Source organism: Syngnathus leptorhynchus, chromosome 7 (genome assembly GCF_054491065.1).
Source record: "Syngnathus leptorhynchus isolate UIUO chromosome 7, UIUO_Slep, whole genome shotgun sequence".
Classification (NCBI taxonomy): domain Eukaryota; kingdom Metazoa; phylum Chordata; class Actinopteri; order Syngnathiformes; family Syngnathidae; genus Syngnathus; species Syngnathus leptorhynchus.
This window is the reverse complement of record NC_141201.1, coordinates 1,341,551-1,361,072: the sequence shown is the minus strand read 5'-3', so window position 1 is coordinate 1,361,072 and position 19,522 is coordinate 1,341,551. Positions and strand designations below refer to the sequence as shown.

The following is a 19,522-nucleotide window of genomic DNA, read 5'->3' as shown; positions in this document are numbered from 1 at the left end:
CGTTAGCAACAATCCATTAGATTAACAATAAGTAACGGCAAATAAGAATTTAAAAAAAGTATAAGTATCAAAAACAAAGTGCTAAATTTGTAAAAGAACAAAAACTGTCAAAAGAAAAACAATGATGTGTGCAGTTATCTGGCATGTGTGTGTGTGTGTGTGTGTGTGTGCAATACAGTACGTTACACTTATGATAAATACATGAGCACGACATTGCAGCTGTGGAGAAAAACATGCCGGCAAGCGCATGAAACACACATCCAGACACAAACGACACCACAGGGAGGCCTTGTTAGCAAAAGAAGCGCCAAACACCAGTACGCCCCCCCCCCCCCAAAAAAAAAAAAAACTAAAAAAAGGGCATCAAATGCTGATTCACACTGTCTAAAACCAAACGGTAGCAGCAAGTCGGAGGCAAAATATTTCACAGTTTGTCGAGGGGCGCGAGGACGTCGGGAAAAGCCGTTAAGCGCTTTGCTGACGAGTCACGCACTTGTCGTAGCGCTTTTCCACGACTGTCTGACATCTTTGCGTACATCTGAAAAGTAGTCTTACTAGTACGCTAGATGTTAAGAAAAAAAAAAAGGTGCAGAGACGTCACGCGGTCGTGGAAAAGGAGCGGCGGTTCTACCCGAATACGGGCCGGAGGAAAAGGACAAAGCGCTCGAGACAATTGTGCAACATATTGGGAAAGAAAGCACATTCCCCGACGGAAAACGGCGACAGAGCGCCAATAACACTGCTGGTGAATACCGAGACGCGCCGGCGGCTTGATGGCGGGCGCTAGTTGAGGCTGCAGCAGCTCAGGTAGCTGATGGTTTTGCCCTCGCCGGGCGCCGGCGCCGCCTCGTTGTCGTCCAGCTTGTTGCGCTTGGCCTCGCGGATGAGCTGGCAGGCCAAATCCAGGAAGAGCTTCTCCACGTTGTCCGACTCCTTGGCCGAGGTCTCCAGGTACAGCATGCGCTGCGCCTCGGCAAAGTCCTCGGCGCGCTGCCGCGTCACCTCGCGCTTCTCCGACAGGTCGATCTTGTTACCTGAAAAACATCATTCCAATTGAAAAATAAACATCTCAGCTCATCTTTTTCTCGGACGTCGAAGGGCACTCACCCACTAATACGGTGACCACCTGGTTGTTGGCGTACTGCTCGATCTCGCGCAGCCACTCGGGAAGGCACCGGAAGGAGTCCTCGCAGGTGATGTCGTAGGTGAGAATGAGGGCGTTGGCACTGCGGTAGTAACTCTGAGTGATGGAGCGGAACCTCTCCTGGCCCGCCGTGTCCCATATCTGCAGCTTTACCTTCTGCCCCTTAATCTCCACCGTCTTAATCATGAAGTCCACCCCGATGGTTGCACCCTGCCCGGGCGGGAAAAGGCCCTGAGAGAAGAGCAGAACAAGTTGAGGTGAGCTCCCGCCACTTGCTCATCAATGACATCACCCCCCCCCTTTTTTTAAATCCCACCGACCTGAGTGAAGCGCCGCACCAGACATGTCTTCCCGACTCCGGCGTTCCCGATTAGAACGATTTTGAACAGGTAGTCATAATCCTCCATACTCATGCTCAACTAGACAAACACAAACAAAATGGAAAGATCATCACCACATATGTCAGAAGATTCCCAGGTCAGCTGCAGCCACGTTCGCAAATCAATCGCCAATGTGACACTCGGCAATAATCAATCGTTTCTCCATTTAAATAGGGAAGTGACTAGCAAATAATTGCTGTCGTGCTAATTCTATGTTCTTTCTCTCCGTGAGTCGCGTCGGCCGATAGCTTTCCGATTCGAACGTAAATGCGTTCAAGACATTTTCTAAAATGTCACTTTTCTGCAATCAGCGTATCATGATGATGATGATGATAGAACTTTATCCATCCTTCTGTAGTTCCTTGCAAGATGCCACAAGAGCTATGCTTTGATTGCTTTAGCCTGAGCACAAAAAAAGGCGAATCTACTTTGCAAATGCTAAACCACAAAGATTGAATTAAGCTACGAGCTTGGCCACGCAACGAATCAAACTCGCATGTCAAGGCACTACTGTATCATCGTTATAAAGGAGCAAATGTTGCGCAATATATTGTGCAGCAGATGAAACTAACGGTGCACTCATCAAATGAACCACTCAGAGCGGTTTTCTGTTTTTTTTCTTTTTTTTACGCGTCATTGTTTCATTGCGTACCTATTTCTCCATTCGCCGAACCAAACGGAACCAGGTATAAAAGTGTCAAATGTGGATGGTTCTCATCTTGATTTTTTCGGCGAGGATGGCTAACGGGCAGCTAGCCACCGAGTGAAGCCATTTTGGCTTCATCCAGGCCATTTTGGCTCTTTTCCTTTGTGGAGGGAGATGAAGCCGAAGCCGAAGCCCGATGGAGTGACACTTACCTCACAAGAACAAACAGGGGATGGCCCCGCTTTTGACGGCTACTCGCGATGCATAGGTCACCTCATCAAGCGGCCATAGGCGCACGCATGGAACAAACAACAGGGCACGGCACGGCTTGCTGGTGAAGTAGCACAACTCCAGTGTGTGTATCTTCTGATGGACGACGAGGAGGAGCAGCAGAAGGAGGAGGAGGAGGCGGAGGAGGAGGAGAACTGCACTTCAATGACGTCTTCGCTAACGGAACACTGCATTGCAAACTCATCGGTTTCTTCTTCAGGTTTTAAAGTGTAAAAAAAAAAAAAAAAGGAAAACGTGCTTCATATAAAAGTGCTTCATCAAGAAAATACAAGTATATCGTTCCCGATGATAATGAGAAGCATTTTTATTTTTCGATTCCTCTTCATTAAAACATAATTTGCGTGTTTGAAAACACTTTAAAATACCATACCAAATAAAACTGATTGAAAATAAAACAGCAATATTAAATCATGTCATTTTTCAAATGTCATTCTTCTTGAAGAAATAAAAATCCAAACAAACGACTTGTTCCCGCCCGGACTTTTCTTCCGAGCACTACATGACGTCACAGCTTGACTTCCTCCGGAAAACGGAAGCTTAATGGACTGAGTGCTCATCACTGAGGTCAACACAAGAGTAGGGGACGTCTTTTCGATTTGGTGGGCCATGGGCTTCATACCGGACGAGGGCAAGGCGCTCCCTCCGCCCGGCATCGTCAACCGAAATTCCTTGTGGCTGGCCGGCGTGGGCTGGTGCACCGCTATGCTCCAAAACGGCCTTAACCACCGGCCGCCGCTCAAATCAGGTTAGCATGTTAGCTTGCAACCCTTTACACTTCTCATTTGCTTACTTGCATGGACCAATTTGTGCGAGTAAGATCATTTACAATTTTATTTTAAGTCATTTGCATGTCTAGTTTAAAATGCAATTGATTCGGGGTATTCTCAATTTAAATGCTGATAAACCAAAAGTGTGTTTGAACTTGGAATCTTTTTTTCTACAAATGTATAATTTGCCATTAAATTTTGTTTTTAACTGGTTATTTGATTGTTTTGCCAGTTTAAGAAGTAGGGGTTTTTTTTTTGGGGGGGGGGCATTTTCCACCTGTTTGCTGTATGCTGGAATGTAATAAAGGAACGTTCATGTACCATTTGTTGTTATCAGGAGCTCATCGCCAGGTCCTGATGGCGACTATCGGCTGGTTCATCGGCTACCACTTGACAAAATACGAAAATTACGTGCACGCCAAATTGGACCGAGACATGAGGGAGTACATGAAACTGCATCCGGACGACTTTGCCCCCAAGGGTGAGTTCAAATGTTGATTGGTATTGGACGGCTTTGGCAGCAATTTAAGGAGACCTATGATAAATGCTGTACACATTATATGCAATCATCAACATCTTTGTTTCCCCACCAGAAAAGAAGACTTTTGCTGAGATTGTGGAGCCTTTCATTCCTGTGCGCTGAGATGTCTGTCCTGTCACACCTGTCCAATATTCTGTACATAATTCAATAAAATGAACTCCAATATAATACCATCGTCATTTTTTTTCAATGTTTATTCACTCATACAGATTTCAGAATTCTGTCCCATCAAAAAAGGTAGGTGCCATCCATGCCAGGCAAAATGGCTGACTTTTGTGGACGTGTCCTTAAGACTTTTACATGCTTCCTGTAATCAAAATTCTAAACATAAGCGGTCTTATTAAGGCAACACTGTAGTGCAAGGAGATGACATTTGAAACAAACATCACATTACTCCCACCATTTGACGCAATACCCACATCCATATCGAATTAGATTTGACTTAAACCACTATGACAATCTTGTCTGCAAATTTTAGAGACAAGGGGAAAGAAAGTAGCACCTTAGTCCATTTACAGATTTGACTTCAACCACTTGAAAATTTGAAGACAAGCTGAACATGGTGCTTGTGCATTTGACTTTTTTTTTCTTTTTTTACAAGACTTCTTTGGCCATCTTGTGTCACACACCCTTCAAATCAACAAAGGTTCCAACAGCTGCCCCCGTGAGTTTGAAAAACGATTTCTCATCAATTGTGAGGAGTGGAGGAAAAAAAAAAAACCTAAGTTACCTGAGCCTTGCTCACAATCCACTGGATTCCTAACCTTCTGAGGCCTCTATTGATTACATTGTCGCAAAGCAGTCCAGCAAGCTGTCAGTGTTCTTGGTTCTATGCCGCCATGTTTTCTTTTTCCTGAAGAACTTTCAGGATTTCCCCAAAAAAAAGGCTTCTTCCTATGAGAGAAGTTGGGGCTGCCTCCACCAGGGGGCACCGCACGCTTTTCACATGGGCGGCATCCCGCCCGGCTCCTTATTAGGACTGCTTGCGTTGTCCCATAATGATGATTTCCAGGACGTGAGTCAGGTCCATCATCTTGGTGAGCATCTCCATGATGTCGGCGTGTTCCCGTGCGCCGGTGATGAACTCCTCCAGGGTCAGCTCGCCTGCAAGGAGCAGTTTAAGACGCCATCTGAAATTGCTGAGACTTATTTGCCATCTCACCTTCCCCGTTGACATCGATCTTCTCGTAGATGAGCGTGACGATCTCTTCGGGTGGAATTTCGTAGCTCCTCGTGATGTCCTGAATAGCCTGTCGGGAGACACGGACGCACACGGTGCCGATTTGAACTCTGAGTTGAATCACTTTTAGACTTTTCCTTACAACTCAGTGTTGGCTAGTTGGGCGTGTTTAAAAATAAGTCCTGGATTAGACCTCGTTTCGAGTTCATTCACTTAAACCCGCTTTCTCTAAGCCTTAATGCTCCTTGGACTCGTCAAACTGAGAGGAATTTAAAAAAAAAAAAAAAAGCTTACCTTGAAGATGGTCTCCATTTCATCTTTGTCGATTTTGCCGTTCCCGTCCTGGTCGAAGAGCTTGAAGTACCACTTGAGCTTCTGGTTGACTTCTCCCTTCAGGAGCAAGCTGATGGCGGCGATGTACTCCACAAAGTCGATGTAGCCGTCCTGAAAAATGTCCGACAGGTGAGCTCAGGCTACCGCCTCGCTATGAATCGAAAAGGGCTCCATCATCTCACCCCGTCCATGTCGAAGGTGAAGAAGACCTGGTCCACGTAGCTGCTGGCCTCCTCCGTCATGCCGTTCATCTCCAGCATGGTCTTGAGCTCGAAGAGCGTGATGAGGCCCGACGGCGACTCCCTCATGAACTTGGTGTACCAGTGGTGCATGTCCTCCTCCAGGATGTCGTCCAGGTTGGAGCCGTGGGCGCCCATGCTGGACGGCGGGCTCCTCGGGATGTGAATGAGCGACGACTTTGGCCGACGAGCCCAACCACTGAAAAGTGGCTGTGTGTCTGTGAGTGAACTTAATCTTCTTGATCTTGGCAGGAGCCAAAAGCAGACATAACCCTTTAATGGGATAAGGAGAAGAAGACTTCTTAGAAGTTCGCCACAGTTTTTGGAAGCCATAAGACGATGACCTTTTCTCCTCCTAAATGAGATTCTTTAAATGTGATACTTCCTTTTGTACGTCACTTGCAAGTTTGGAATAAAATTTCCTTTCCTTATCACCTTTTGTCTTCTGCGGTGAGAAAATAAAGGGCCCGAGAAAAAGCCAAGCACGCTCAGCACATTAGGTCTTTAATTAATGATAACCTCGATTGATCTGGGTAGCGATGAGGTAATAAGATTAATGAACACAAATAAGTGTTAGGATGTTTGTTCACCACAATTTGGCATCGACAGCTTTGATCCGGTTAGTGGCGCTGATAAACGCGCTGGCGGTAAACAAGAGGTTTCCAATTCATGAAATTTGTTTACATTATAAATTACAAGTGTTATTCGGTGACAGGAACTCGATTTATTAAAAATAATTGTGGACGTTTTTCCAATCCAATTCATGTAATCATGATTGAAAACAAGTTACTTGGGGCAGACACTTGGTCAATGGACAGTAAACATTGCACTCGTGCATTACATGTAAGTTTTGTGTGTGTGGGGGTTCAAATACATATCTTTTTTTTTTTTAAACAACACGCAAAATGTGAACCAATAATTTTACAAAAATATCACTTCCGTATTCATCAATCCTAGGACAGCAATGATCAAATTTGACAAAGATTGTACAGGAAAGCGTTCAGGAGGAACAAGTGCTCTCTCTAGTGTTCAAGCAGAAAAAAACACTGCAAGTTTAACACAATGTAAACAACAATCCTCCATTTTACAACAAAAAGAGGGATCATAATCAGTTTCCTCAAGTCAACACTTAATCTCCTAAAAAATAGGTAAAACATACACACAACTTGCCATTGCAAAGAATAATACTCTTTTGTTTGACAATGATCTCACATTTGTGATTTGCATACAATTTCTGCATCTTCTCATGAAATAATCATCTAGTATGTCCAAGCCTCAATCCATCTATTAATCATCAGTTCATCATATTTTGTCATTCGAATTAGCAGCACGACATAAAGCCTCGTAGTCAGGAGATGGAGTGGCCATACTTTGTTGGTTTGGATTTGCCCCGTGATTGTGGCAAGCACTGTGGGGAGCGCCTCATCACGTGACATTGTGCAGGCATTAGAAATATTTGGCCTCCAAAGATGATTTTGCGTGACTACGTGCGCTTCTGCGACGCACAAACCACGGCGTCAACGCACCTCATGACAACTTGAGGGAAACGGGGTCGATGTACAAAGCCGAAGAAGCGGCGCGGTCCTGCGCGTAGAGGAACTGCCGCAGCACGTTGTAAACCATCTTCCGGCTCAGCGTGAAGTTCCTCAGCTGCTCCTGGTGATCCTCGGGCATGAAGAACGTCAGCTGGTACTCGGCGATCACCGAACCGTTCCTGGCGAAGGAGAAGAGTGAGTTCCGCATTCCTCACAGGTGAGCGGAGAGGGCGCGCTTACCGGAGAGCGTGAATTTCCGCTTTGGAGAAGTAGCGTCCGAGCGCCGGGGAGGATGTGTATACGTCTGACAGCTTGAGAGGAGAGGAGGACATCAGGTTGGGACACGCCCAGGCACGTAGCTCACCATCGCATTCCGAGCATATTGGCGTGTTGGCGCTAAAGATAAGCAAGTCCCAACATTAAGAGATCTTTCCTTATCCGAAGCCTCTCACCTTGCCTCGCAGGTCGCCGGCGAGGTCTCGGCTCCGATGGGACGAAAGGCTGAGGAGGTCCTCGGTAAAGTTGAGGCCCGGCAGAGAGAAGCTGCCGTTGAAGAGGCGAGGAACTCGGAAGGTTGAGCGGTCGAACTTCTCGTCGGGGTCCCGGTACACCACTGCGCCACACGGGGTTATTGTTGGGATTTGGTCAAAGGGCCGCCGCCGCGTTCTGACTTTGAGAGCCTTACCCGAGCACAGGGCCAGAGAGAGCAGAATGACGGCCACGAGGACGACGGGGAGCAAGAGCAGCAGCATCCACAGACGCACTTTGCCGCCGCACACGGCCTCGTTCAGCTCCCGCTTCACCCTGCGCACGGCGCTCTCCTGATAAAAAGCACACACGCCAATCGGACCTCGACTCCAGAATCCAGAACCAGAATCAAAACATTGCTTGACGCTGCTCTACACTAGCAGATTCTTTTTTTACGATATCACAATTTCAGCAGTACTGACAGGAAAATGAAGTTTCAAGAGTTGAAAATTTTTGAAGGTATGAAAAAAAAAGTCAGACCTTAGCGCTTGAGCTTGCCTCGGTTGCTCGGCGTTCTGAAGGCATGGTCTCGCCGTTGCAACCGTTCCTCTGAAACAAAACGTACACAAACACACTTCCTCAAATCTACTCTGCTGCACAGAAATTTCACGGTGCACTGGATGCGTTGGACCACTTCCTTTTTTTATGGTGTGAAATTTCACAGCGTGGGGGAACACTGGATGTTTTGAACAACTTCCTGTTTATTTGTTGCGTCCAGCTCACCTGAGCGCTCAGGAGGCCCGACGTTTCCTCGCATACTTTGGGGTGATTGTCACCGTTACCAGTGGTCACCTGCCATTAAACACACACACACACACACACAAATTGAAGCATTTTGTTAAGATCATTTTAGACTTCAAATCACTGGAGCGTTTGAGATTCAATTCAAGATTAAAACCAAAGTCACACATTTTCGGAAAATCAAAGTTGCAATAATATGAGAATTCAGTTGTTTATTCTTTAGAGAAAAGTCTTTCATGGGCTATTGGGATTTGAATTGTAGTATTCTAACATTAAAATGGAATATTTTAAGGAAATATTGTTTGGGAGGGGGGTAGACTTCAGCTGAATTAAACCTATATGAAATGAATCTTATTGATTTATTTCTATAGCATTGGATTATCACACAGGACAGCAAAAGTCACACGAGAAGATGATTATCAAACGGCAATTAGCAACTTCTGGCTGGATCGACGATGACGTCATGAGATGGAATTTGTTTATTTGGTTGGAAAAAGAAATGCTCAATTACTCACCAAACCTTCCAGAGCGTCGCTCCCATTCCTTTTGAATTCTTGCAACTCGACGTCCACGATGTGCATGTTGCCCAAATAGCTAAGGCGGGGGGGCGTTGTTAAGAAACAAAAGAAGAAACAAATAAAAACCTGTCCCGACCCGGAAATATCTCGGCTACGACAAACGCGAACTTTCCGCGGGGAACCAACCGTAAACTTCTCAGACGAAAGATAAAAGATTCTGGGCTCGACGCCGACAGGTTTAAAACAGCACGCAGGACAAGCAACTTGTGTTGGTCGGGTCGGGTCGGCCGTCCGTCCGTCCGTCCGACCTCCACACAGGTGAGAGACAGGTAAAAACTGTCGGTTTCGATCAGTGACGTCACATGAAACGCCAACACCTGAGCGCTCCGATTGGTCACCTTTCCGGAAATGCTATGCAAAGCGTGAAATGACGATTTAATAACTCATTTGCTTGAATTAGAATATCAAATCTTTTGACTTCAGGCTTGTTTCCTGTTAAGTCCGTGATTTTAAAATTGAATCAGTCTCATCAACCCATTCAACTAAATACACGTGAAGAGACGAGAAACTTTATTATAGTGCACGACTTTTATAACCCATACCCGAGTCCAGCCTGATGAGTCATAAAAAAAAAGACAACCAGCAAACAACATACAGGTAAATCTATGCAAGCAAAGTATAAAGAATTGAAAGATTGTGCGTTCTTGTGAGGTGCTAATTGTTCCCAGATCAGAGGAGCGCGTCAGCCTCTGCTCCATGGGTCTGCTGAGCCCGCCGCACTTTCCCCTCCTGTGTCTCCCCTTCTTGGCCGGGGTCTTCTGCTCGCTCCCCCTGCTCCTCCTCACAGTCTCTGTCCTCCTCCTCCTCCTCTTCCTCACCTTCTTTCCTCGCGACCCGGTCCGGGCATTGTAACGCCACGTCCCCGTTGGCTTCGGACGAGTGCAGTAGACACGGCGACGGGACGCGGCCCAAGAGCGTGGCCTCCTCGCCCGCGGACCTCCTGTGCTGTCTGGTGGGCGGGCGTCTCTTGAAGGACAGCCTCACTCGGGTCTGACAGACGTGGGCAAAGGTTAGCTTGACTCCATTGCAGATGAATTGGGAATGAAATGGGAACCACAATGAACTCGCTCTCTTCACAAATTCTCTCAGGCAGAGTAACGCTGAACGCAAATCGGATTACGTCTTCAATGGTGCGGGCCTCTGCGGCTAATCTGGGGCGCGCGACACCTGCGGCGCTAACACGCTATGGGCGCTGTGTGACATCATCGCTCGCTCCGCAAATAGCCTTATGGGCACGCCCGTGTCAAGGTGACAGCGGAAAACACATGTGTGCGGTTAAAATACATTGAATGAAACGGTGGCAGGCCATGTTTTGGGCACCCGGGACACAACCCGGTCGTAAAGAGCAGAATCCTAGGTGACTAAGGATGGCACCGAAACACTACTTTTATATCAGACCACAAAAGAGCGACACTCCAGATCTGGAAGGCCCCGGCCAGATAAAACTGCCCTGGCGACACGGACCCTGAAATCTGATTGGACAGTAAAATGTATGCAGCCGCGAGAAAAAGCCTTTGGGTTTTTGTCACCTTGTGGAAGTTGGGCAGCGAGGTCCCTTCAGGAGGGCCGTCGAAGCCGACGGGTTCCCCCCGAGCCTCCTCGTCCTCCTCCGCGGACAGCTGGGCGGGCAGCAGGGTGGGGCTCAGCGGGGTCGTGGCGGCGGCGACGGGCGGCAGCGACGGCGAGTCGGGCTGCCGGTTGACCTCGGCAACTTTGGGCGACGGCAGCAGGGTGGAAGGCGACAACGCGAGATTGGCCTATGGGGGAAATTTTCGAATGATCTCCACTTGCTATTCAACGAGACTTGCCGACACGTAAAGTGCATCGTTGGAACTCGAGTTTTTTTTTTTTATCACACAGTACATGTCTATTTTTACAATGTTATAAGAATGATATCATATAATAAATATTATGAATAATGTTATCATATTTGTACGAGTCACAAAGGTCCTCAGAGGGAAACTGCCACCAAAATAAAGGCTGGAAAGGTCCGTCCTACCTGCACAGGCGAGAAGAAGAAGAGGGAAAAGCGGCAGCCCTTTTGTCCCATGGCTGCCACCACGCGTGTGACAAGGCTGGCGATTTGGAATCTTGCTAGAAACCCCGCGGGCCCGTCATCCCATTATTAGCTGCTTAAGCTGAGCTCAACGGGGACAACTGCTCCATCCTAAGCAATTCCCCACCCTCAAGCCCTCTACGCAAGCCTTACGTGGTGTAATAGCGGTGGTTGAACAGCAAGTGGCAGCATTGCGGTACCTGAAGTCTCTCGATGATGGACGAGGAGCTCTTTGTCCTGATTTTGATGGGACTCGGGACGGTTCCGTTGGTGTTTTTCTGGAAAACAAACGTTGAACATGACTATTTGACTGCAGATGTGTCATCTAATTGGCTCGACGTAATTAAGTTTTCAAATAGCAGCTCGTGAAAGGAATTGATCATTAAAGAAAAAAACACCTCACATTAGCTTCTCCATTGTCCCGGATGGGAAAGCTGAGTGAACACGGAGCTTTTCCTCGAAAGGGCGACTGCAAAACAAGAGCAAAAATATAACAATGCAAATGTGTGTGGCTTGTGTAACTCTCCTCCCAAAAAAATATTGAAGTGGTCCAACCTCATCGTGCGAGGCGGGCATGGGTCGTATCTGACCTTTGAACCTGCCAGCCAGCTCGGCCACCGATAGCTTGGATGGAGACTCCTTGATGCGCACAAGTTGAGAAGAAACATTGACTTGAAACAATCCCATTTGAAATTCCAGGTTAGAGGTGAGGTACAAGAAGAGCTTCTCTCTCCCTCCTTGGCCTCCCCTTGCTAGCACGCAGACTTTCGGGCGTAACCCGTGGCAACGCCCACACAAACGAACGCCTGAGCTAGGTACACACACATTTGAATCACAAGCTTTATTTTCTTGATTTTCCCCCCCAGTCATGTTGTCAGCATGAGCTCAGCGCTGCATGACATCAGAGCGTCAGCCGCCGACGCCCTGAACCGCGGCCCAGAAAAACGCCACGGGACCACCCACTCCTGCAAGCGAGCGCTTTAACGCTTTCCTGACCTCCCTGATCGAATCAATCAATATTTTTTCTTCAGGTTTTGTCACACTGAACAAAAAGTAGAGTTGGGAAAACAAATCTTGGGTCGCTATTGATCTGATTTAAGCTGAGCTGTGAGCATATTAGCTTGTGTGGGTGTTGTCGCAAGAAACATGTTTGATAACATACTTTGTCATTCTTAGTACATGCCAGCCCCCCCCCCCCCCCCCCTCAAATAAAACAACAGAGAGCCATATTTAGCAATCAGCTGCATGTACCGTAATGGAGCTTCAGTGGGAAATTGCGCTTGACTGCGGGAGAAAGCGGGACAAACTATTTCTGGCCTGGGAAAAAGTCTCCGTAACAAAGCCTGGATGGCTGCTCTGCTGCCTTGTCGGGCCCCTGGGACAGACCAGAGGCTCCCCGGATGGGCCCGAGCACATCTGGAACATACTCAAAATCCATCCAATCGCCTCTATGTATGTTTTGCTCCGTTTGGCCCTTTGCGGATGGGAAATGTTTCGGTAAGCATTGTTGGTCACCAGATAAGGTAGAATCCCCGGCGGGAAGCCTTCTCTTCGATCCACGAGCGCGTGACCCGGCAGAAGAGCGCACAAAGACGACTATTGTTTCTCGCCGCTGCTTTTCCGAGAAAGATCTCTTGCAGATCCATCTACATCAATGGGAACCATTTTTTTTTTAGAAATAATGAAAGTCAACAAACGCAAAAGGTTTTATGAGCAATTGATAAACGTGGCAACTTTGAGCCACCCGTGTTTGCGCTGGCTTGACTGCATCCTACCAAAAAAGGGCAAGAACTGGCGGCACATTTTGAGTAGCGGCTGCTGGAGGAGCCGCTGATAAAGTGGAGATAACAACGTTTCCTCTTCCTGGAGCTGCTTGTCAGCCCCATAACAAGCTGCGGCTCAACTTTTTCAAGCCAAGCGTGTCGTCGCTCCACGTTCCGAAATAGCGGCCTCTTTGAAGCTCCTCCTCTCGGGCCTCCTTATCCGCCAGCGACTCTCTGTGGTTCCCACCCCGGCTATCTCTAAACGCCATTGCGGCTTTTACACGGAAACTTTGCTGATAGCAGAGTAAGAAAACACATGACGTGCTCCTTTTGGGGTAAGCTAACATGACGACGGAGGAAAGCGGGGGCCCTCGTTCACACGGGCCTGCAAAGTTGAAAAAGTATGTCGTGCTTGGTCACAAACAAAGTGCTAGTTAGTTAACGCCAATGACGGTTGGCTAACCAACTATGCTGAAGTGAGTTGAGGAGCTTCATTGAGACAAAAGTCACCCTTTGCTGCCATCTTGTGGCATCTGTGTGTAATTATTAAAAGGGGACGTCAATGAAGTGAGTTGAGGAGCTTCATTTCGACAAAAGTCATCCTTTGCCGCCATCTTGCGTACGTCATTATAAAGCTTTTTAAATGGGACGTCAACAAAAGTTAGACTGGAATACCCGGCCTCAGAGAGCAAAATGTAGCCATGGCACATCTTGTAAAGGCAGCAGAGCACAAAAACAGCCCTATTAAAACCTCCAATGACATCATCAAAGTTTTTTGGAAAAGCTTCGCACGGAGCCAGAATGGGACTTGAGTAGTGCACCGGCAGGATCCGGCCGGGGTTCTCCTGCAGAAGATTTTAGCAGCCAGGAAGTAAGCAGCACTTTCCAAAGTTTGACTGTACGCACTGTTTTCCTTTTAATGATGCCACATCTGCCGCCAATCCAGAGCTCTACTACGACGTCACCTGATCCAAAACCAGTCAAATGACTTCTCGTTACATAAGGAATGTCAACGTGATTCGCTAACCCCAAGAATTTGGTATCCCAATCAGATCCTGTGTAGGGTGGTGCTGGCCGGCGGCCCCTCATGACACACATGAAACTATTTTTTTTTTCCAAATGGCTTGTTTTGCTGTTACAGGGAGGAGGCTGCTCAAAAGGCCGTCAGGGAAATACCACAGAGAAGTAGTCAAACAAAAATGAGGGGAAAGACTAATACTGTACTACAGTTTAACTGACTGAGCGCAATCCCAGGAAGTCCAGCTTAAACACTTGAAGTGTACTTTACGTATCAATAAATAAATACCTGGAGCAAGTAAGATGGCATAGAGATAACCTCTTTCATGTTTGTGGGGTTTTTTTATTCAAAAGAACTTTCATAAATGTGTGATCATTTAAAAAAAATAGACAAGTTTGTTTTGGCTAATGAGGCCTAAAAAGTTACAATTTTTAATCTGTTGACATGCTTTCTTACTTCTAATCTAAATCAACTTTTAAGCTTTCTGCATTGTAAAAAAAAGAAGCACAAATATTAAGGCTGAGCTAAAATCTTAAAAATAGAATAGGTGCCAATTCATATTGTTTACATTTTAGTTCACGTTTTACTGATCTACACTTCAGTCAAAATATTTAGAAACGTTTGGCATTGTAAAAAAACAAAAAAAAAACAAGAGAGAGAGAATAATAAGAAGAATGTCATGAAAGAAAATGGCATTAATACAAAAGAATGTTTCAAGACAGAAAAGTAAGTCAGTTATTACCTCCATCCTGGAGAATGTTCTTCCCACGTTCTTCTTTCTCTTCTTTTTGGTGACTTATGGTCATGCAGTTAAAATAAAGGAAATAAATAAAAGTGCATGTGACAGAGTGGGGCTGTGTGTTTATATCCGGACATAAATGGACCCCATGGAAGAGGAGGAGGAGGAATGCGACTTTTTACACCATCAAGTCAGCCATCTTGAGTACTACTACTTCTTTTTCATACCTTTCAAAACAAAAGAAATAAAAGCCTACGCTTCCGTGATTTTCGGACGCTCTCGTATTTGCCCATTTCTTCATTTGACGATTATTGCCCACTCATTATGAACCACGTTTGTTGTATTTACCTACAAAATACAGATAATTGTCATTCTTTTTGACTGATATTCCAACCGTGCACAGTAATTTCGTAATTTGAATGAAATTTCCCTTCCGGCATTCAAATGATGCTGATGAATTTCAGTGTTGACATCAATCTGAGGTGACACGCACCATCACAGAAGCGACAAATAAAAAAAATCACGTGTACTATTATTGTGAGCGCTTTTGTGCAGGGGCCAGCCGGCCACACGCGTCCAGCGTGCAAACAGGAAGCCAGCGACCCATTTCCTGTTCATGCAAAAAGCCTTCACACCACATTTACACCGACAGAAAATAATATTTCATGTTGTTAATGCTGTTGTACGTCATGACACGTTTGCCAATGACAGACTGTCAACTTGTGAAAACTGAGAGTAACTACTAGGACGCTGGCTCCCTCTAGCGGTGCGTTAAAGAATCATTGCCAAAGTGTATTTGACATTGATTTGGACACTTTTCAGGCGGGGGCAAGAGTAAATTGTGCTTTCTTGGCCAAAATGTGCTGGAGGGCTGGCTGGCTGGTCCTGCGCTGACAAGCTGCCATCATTTCACTGTTGCCCAAATGCACTTAGAGGGGCCATTACTTTGAATATGGTGATGCGGATGGGAGTCAGGTCCTCGGTAATGTAATCACCGTGTCACATTATGTGCCGGCCGGTGCAGACAATTACGTGGCGGGCCCACAAGGACCTCAGGGCTCAGCTGGCACTGGCACTGGCACTGGCACTAGCACACACACACTCACTTGATTTACACAAGTAGCTTTGTCGGATAGGGATTCGATTTTTCGGCTCCCTTTGCTAGCTTTTATTTGTTTTCTAATTGTAATCATTGAAAAGTTATATTCAATCTTTGATGTTAAGCCATGAATCGGGGGTTTAACTTTTATTGACTATGATAACACAACAATATGTTACCAGACAAAAACATGCACACAAACACACTTATCTTTGACCTGATTTATTCTAAAGCAAACCTATCACAACATGATCACATGGTCAGCCATCATTTCTCAAATATTGTCAATGCAGCCGCCATGAAGACAAAAAGCACGTACACTGAAATCATGTTAAAGCTTCTGATGGTAACATTAATCTTTCAAATGGAAAAGCTAAGTCGGTCGTTAAGTGCAGTGTAGCATTAAGTTGATCCATCAACACGGTATGCTAATTGGTAAACAACACATTTGATATATCATGCCGTAGATAGTTGATAGATTATTTGGTACAATATTTGACCTACTCATTTGGTAATCTACACATTTAACATTTGGCTAGCTATTTTCCCCTGATTTTAATACTCCATCAACTTTTTGTTGTGTTACAATGCATGTTGAGTGTTCTACATCTTACATTAGTGTTCAAGTACACGTTATTATTATTATTATTATTATGTTATTATTATTCATCCAAACATAGCACGTCGACTAAAATGTTTCACTATCATGACATTAAAGTTGTTTACAATTAATGGACACACCACAAAAACAGCACTGTATATTTCTAACCATCGAGACGCTTCTACTTGTTTTTTTTTTTTAGATTTGAAGTTATGATACTGCGTTTTTCTCAAGATACGAGTTGTCGTTTGACTGACTTTTTCTTTTCTTGGACAGACAAGTCACTTTACAATACGGAGCAGTTTGGCAAACAGTCAACGTCAAAGCAGTTTGTTGGCATTGCCAGCTGAAGCTTACTTGAAAACGAAACCTAAAAATGACATCAAAACAACCACTCAGTCTGCTAACTTAATGCTAATCAGCATCAATGTTGCTGCACGATAAACCTGCAACACATGTAGAAAGATGTTAACAGTACTCGCAGTCATGTTTATCCTCTGATTTTTTTTTTTTTTACGAATATCAGTGCCGTACTGATGAGTTGAGAGGAATCCAAACATCTCAGCAAATGTTATCTTATAATTACCTCAAGGTGTTAGTTCTATTTAATTCAATTTAAGTATGTCATGACTGTGTTTTTATCGATTTTAAAGAGGACAAATGATATCCGTAAGTGGTTTAACACCAAAGACAATGGTTAAACTCAACGCTATCCAGTTTCTCATGTAAACCGAAGTAAATCGCCACCGTAGGGGGCGCCGTATTAAATATCGCCACATCAGTTCAGCTTTCGTTTTTTTTTTTTTGTCCTAAGTTAAGCAGCAAACCTCGTGGTGCGGAATTTCCGTCGACGTCTCCTTCAACGCTCGATGACGGAGAGGCAGAGACGTTGGGCGGCGGACCCGGACAGGTTCTCCGCGGGGTCGGCCGTGCTCAGCTGACTCTGGCGTGCGCGGTGGCGGTCCAGGGGAGGGTCGGGCCCCCAGCGGAGGAGAAAGAGGCGTTTGGCGGCCGAGCGGTACTTGCGCGACATCAAGTTGTAGACCACCGGGTTGATGGAGGCGCTCAGATAGCACAGCACCATGGAGGCCATGTTGAAGTTCTGGCTCAGGATGGCCGTGTCGTAGTTGTCCACCTGGGCAAACAGGTTGCGGCCCACGTAGTAGGGAAGCCAGCAGATGATGAAGGCCAAGACCACCACCACTAGGGAAATGCCACAATATTAAGAGGTCTTGCTACCACTGAAATTATTGAATCAGTTTGGATTACCTCAACTTAAAAAAACTAATAATAACTCATTCAAATGACACGGAAGGGTTTTGTTGTTTTGTTTTGCCACCCGGACGTGTGAAACCATTTCCACGAGCCGCCGAGCTTCCTCCAAAAGAGATTTACTGCCTGCCCGCGGGGCAAAACGAGCGCCGGCAAATTAGACGAGAGTGAAAAGGGTCGTTAGCGCTGATGAATGATCATTCATCCGGGGACCATCCGATCGGATACCTCGTGGCCGTCGATATTGTCACGCGAGGCGATGACAATGAGAAGAACAAAACAAGATTGGAAAGGAATGCCGTCACGCTCGACAATTAGTGTGTGACAGGACAGCACAAAGTGAAAGCAGGGAGACAAAGCTTGACAATTGCAATTGGAACCCTCTTCAAATGTCCACTCACCAAGGATCTTGACGGTCTGCCTGTGCGAACGTTCTCTGGCGAGCGCGCCGGGCCCCTTCACGTCGGCCCGGCTCCTGCACAGCTTGAAGCCGATGGAACCGTAGAGGAAGACCAGGCAGAGCATGGGGCACAGGAAGTAGCCGGTGGACACCCACAGCATGATGTGCAGCCGGCCCGAGTGGATGGCGGCGTCCGTGTGTTTGCACTGACCGCCGCGAGTCCCCGTCACGTTGTCGTACTCCACGCCCACCAGGAAGAGGGTGGGCGTAGATGAGGCCAGGGCGAAGCCCCACAGGGCGGCGATGATGTAGTGGACGCGGCGTTTGGTCACTAAGACCTTGGTGCGAAGCGGGAAGCTGATGGCCAGGTAGCGCTCCACGCTCAAAGCGGCGATGTGCAAAATGGTGGCCGAGGTGCAGCCCTCGAAAATGTAGTGGTAGAGCAAACACACGGCCTCGCCGAACAGCCACGGGACGTACTTCCACAGGCGGTAGAGGTCAAAGGGCAGGCACAGGAAGATAAGCAGGTCGGAGACAGCCATGCTGGACAGGTACAGGTTGGTGGTGGTTTTCATGTCCTTGAAGTGCTGGATGATGAGGATGGTCATGGTGTTGCCCGCCACGCCCACCACTAAGATGGCCACGCAGATCACCGTCACCGGGATCAGCGTGGAGGTGGGGAACAGGGAGCCCTCGTAGTGGTGGTCGTCCACGACGCTGCCGCCGCCGCCGCCGGGAGGGTCGGCCGCCTCGGGTGACTGGAGCTCCACCTGGGGTCGGGTCCAGGGCATCTTCACTTCACTGATATGCTGGAAGAAATAGTTTAAAAATAGCATTCAGCCATGGCGAACCAGAAAAAAAAAAAGAGTGAATCTGAATGAATGTGAAATAGAACACAAAATAAGAATAAAATTCAATGAACATAAATACTAGAATCATCAAGCAATTCAATAAAATGTCCGAATTCTAATATTTCAAAAATATAGATGATGCAAAAATAAAAGAAAATAAGACAAAGAAATAGTATATACATATGCACAAATATAACTATTTGAGCTTCCAAATGAAAACCCAATCAATGAATCGATTAAAATATGCTGACATTCAAATAATTACACAAATTCAATATCGGAATAAAAGCAGCCACTATATTACAACCTGAGGAAAACAGGACACTAGATTAGGTACGTGTTCACACGAGATCCATCAATGCCAGCAATTCTGCCTTTTCCAATAAAATGAAGAAGGAGAAATGCGTGCTTTACCTGCAAAATGGAAGAGAGGATCTCCACCTGAGGCTCGGCGGCGACAAACAACGATATGGGTGATCTGGCGACAAGAGCGAAGAGCGGCTCCTCCTCCTCCTCGCCTCTTAATTGAATGATGACAACGGGAGGAAGTTAGCGTGCACGTGTAGGAGGGCACGATGCTAAATCACCTTATTAGTCGGGCTTTTCCACACTACTCGATGAATACGGAATAAATGCTCAAAAGCTACTTTTGCACTGAATTGTAAATGAATGCTGAAAATAGCGGAAAGAGGAAATTTAATATGGAATGGCTGAATCTGGTTTTGTTCTTTCAATGAAGAGTGAAAATCTTTTGACATTCTCGTCTAAACTAAGGTTTGGTTTCAAATTCTTGATTGCACTGGGCCAAGATGGCTGCAAA

General features: G+C 46.3%; 6 protein-coding genes across 9 annotated transcripts; 1 reads left to right on the top strand and 5 right to left on the bottom strand.

Moving 5' to 3' along the window:
• Positions 1 to 329: 329 nt before the first annotated feature.
• Positions 330 to 2,773, bottom strand: rab30 (RAB30, member RAS oncogene family). The gene is made up of 4 exons (XM_085917098.1): positions 2,383 to 2,773; positions 1,465 to 1,563; positions 1,108 to 1,375; positions 330 to 1,034 (listed from the first exon to the last, which is right to left on the bottom strand). Exons 2-4 carry the CDS (start codon positions 1,555 to 1,557, stop codon positions 784 to 786), a joined length of 612 nt encoding a protein of 203 aa, XP_085773224.1. The 5' UTR covers positions 1,558 to 1,563; positions 2,383 to 2,773; the 3' UTR covers positions 330 to 783.
• A 187-nt stretch (positions 2,774 to 2,960) lies between these two features.
• On the top strand, positions 2,961 to 3,937 carry ndufc2 (NADH:ubiquinone oxidoreductase subunit C2). Its single transcript, XM_085916456.1, has 3 exons — positions 2,961 to 3,206; positions 3,566 to 3,709; positions 3,822 to 3,937. The coding sequence occupies exons 1-3, from the start codon at positions 3,068 to 3,070 to the stop codon at positions 3,869 to 3,871; spliced, it is 333 nt and encodes a 110-aa protein (XP_085772582.1). The 5' UTR covers positions 2,961 to 3,067; the 3' UTR covers positions 3,872 to 3,937.
• Positions 3,938 to 3,974: 37 nt separating this feature from the next.
• guca1c (guanylate cyclase activator 1C) lies at positions 3,975 to 5,659 on the bottom strand. The gene is made up of 4 exons (XM_085916938.1): positions 5,465 to 5,659; positions 5,244 to 5,393; positions 4,932 to 5,019; positions 3,975 to 4,873 (listed from the first exon to the last, which is right to left on the bottom strand). Exons 1-4 carry the CDS (start codon positions 5,657 to 5,659, stop codon positions 4,743 to 4,745), a joined length of 564 nt encoding a protein of 187 aa, XP_085773064.1. The 3' UTR covers positions 3,975 to 4,742.
• c15h3orf52 (chromosome 15 C3orf52 homolog) lies at positions 5,647 to 9,167 on the bottom strand. 3 transcript variants are annotated; one of them, XM_085916937.1, is made up of 9 exons: positions 9,030 to 9,167; positions 8,841 to 8,919; positions 8,308 to 8,376; positions 8,065 to 8,133; positions 7,742 to 7,877; positions 7,509 to 7,669; positions 7,297 to 7,367; positions 7,048 to 7,235; positions 5,647 to 5,794 (listed from the first exon to the last, which is right to left on the bottom strand). In XM_085916937.1, the coding sequence occupies exons 2-8, from the start codon at positions 8,904 to 8,906 to the stop codon at positions 7,049 to 7,051; spliced, it is 759 nt and encodes a 252-aa protein (XP_085773063.1). In that variant the 5' UTR covers positions 8,907 to 8,919; positions 9,030 to 9,167; the 3' UTR covers positions 5,647 to 5,794; position 7,048. The 3 variants fall into 3 exon arrangements, with proteins under 3 accessions (XP_085773063.1, XP_085773061.1, XP_085773062.1); XM_085916935.1 differs by lacking the exon at positions 5,647 to 5,794 and having other exon boundaries at positions 6,223 to 7,235; XM_085916936.1 differs by lacking the exon at positions 5,647 to 5,794 and having other exon boundaries at positions 6,223 to 7,235; positions 8,841 to 9,167.
• Positions 9,168 to 9,404: 237 nt separating this feature from the next.
• Positions 9,405 to 14,644, bottom strand: LOC147053998 (capZ-interacting protein). 2 transcript variants are annotated; one of them, XM_085917281.1, is made up of 6 exons: positions 14,483 to 14,644; positions 11,515 to 11,598; positions 11,363 to 11,428; positions 11,160 to 11,237; positions 10,433 to 10,660; positions 9,405 to 9,893 (listed from the first exon to the last, which is right to left on the bottom strand). In XM_085917281.1, the coding sequence occupies exons 1-6, from the start codon at positions 14,486 to 14,488 to the stop codon at positions 9,573 to 9,575; spliced, it is 783 nt and encodes a 260-aa protein (XP_085773407.1). In that variant the 5' UTR covers positions 14,489 to 14,644; the 3' UTR covers positions 9,405 to 9,572. The 2 variants fall into 2 exon arrangements, with proteins under 2 accessions (XP_085773407.1, XP_085773408.1); XM_085917282.1 differs by lacking the exon at positions 11,515 to 11,598.
• A 2,394-nt stretch (positions 14,645 to 17,038) lies between these two features.
• mlnr (motilin receptor) lies at positions 17,039 to 18,642 on the bottom strand. Its single transcript, XM_085916433.1, has 2 exons — positions 17,853 to 18,642; positions 17,039 to 17,382 (listed from the first exon to the last, which is right to left on the bottom strand). The coding sequence occupies exons 1-2, from the start codon at positions 18,640 to 18,642 to the stop codon at positions 17,039 to 17,041; spliced, it is 1,134 nt and encodes a 377-aa protein (XP_085772559.1).
• Positions 18,643 to 19,522: the final 880 nt, after the last annotated feature.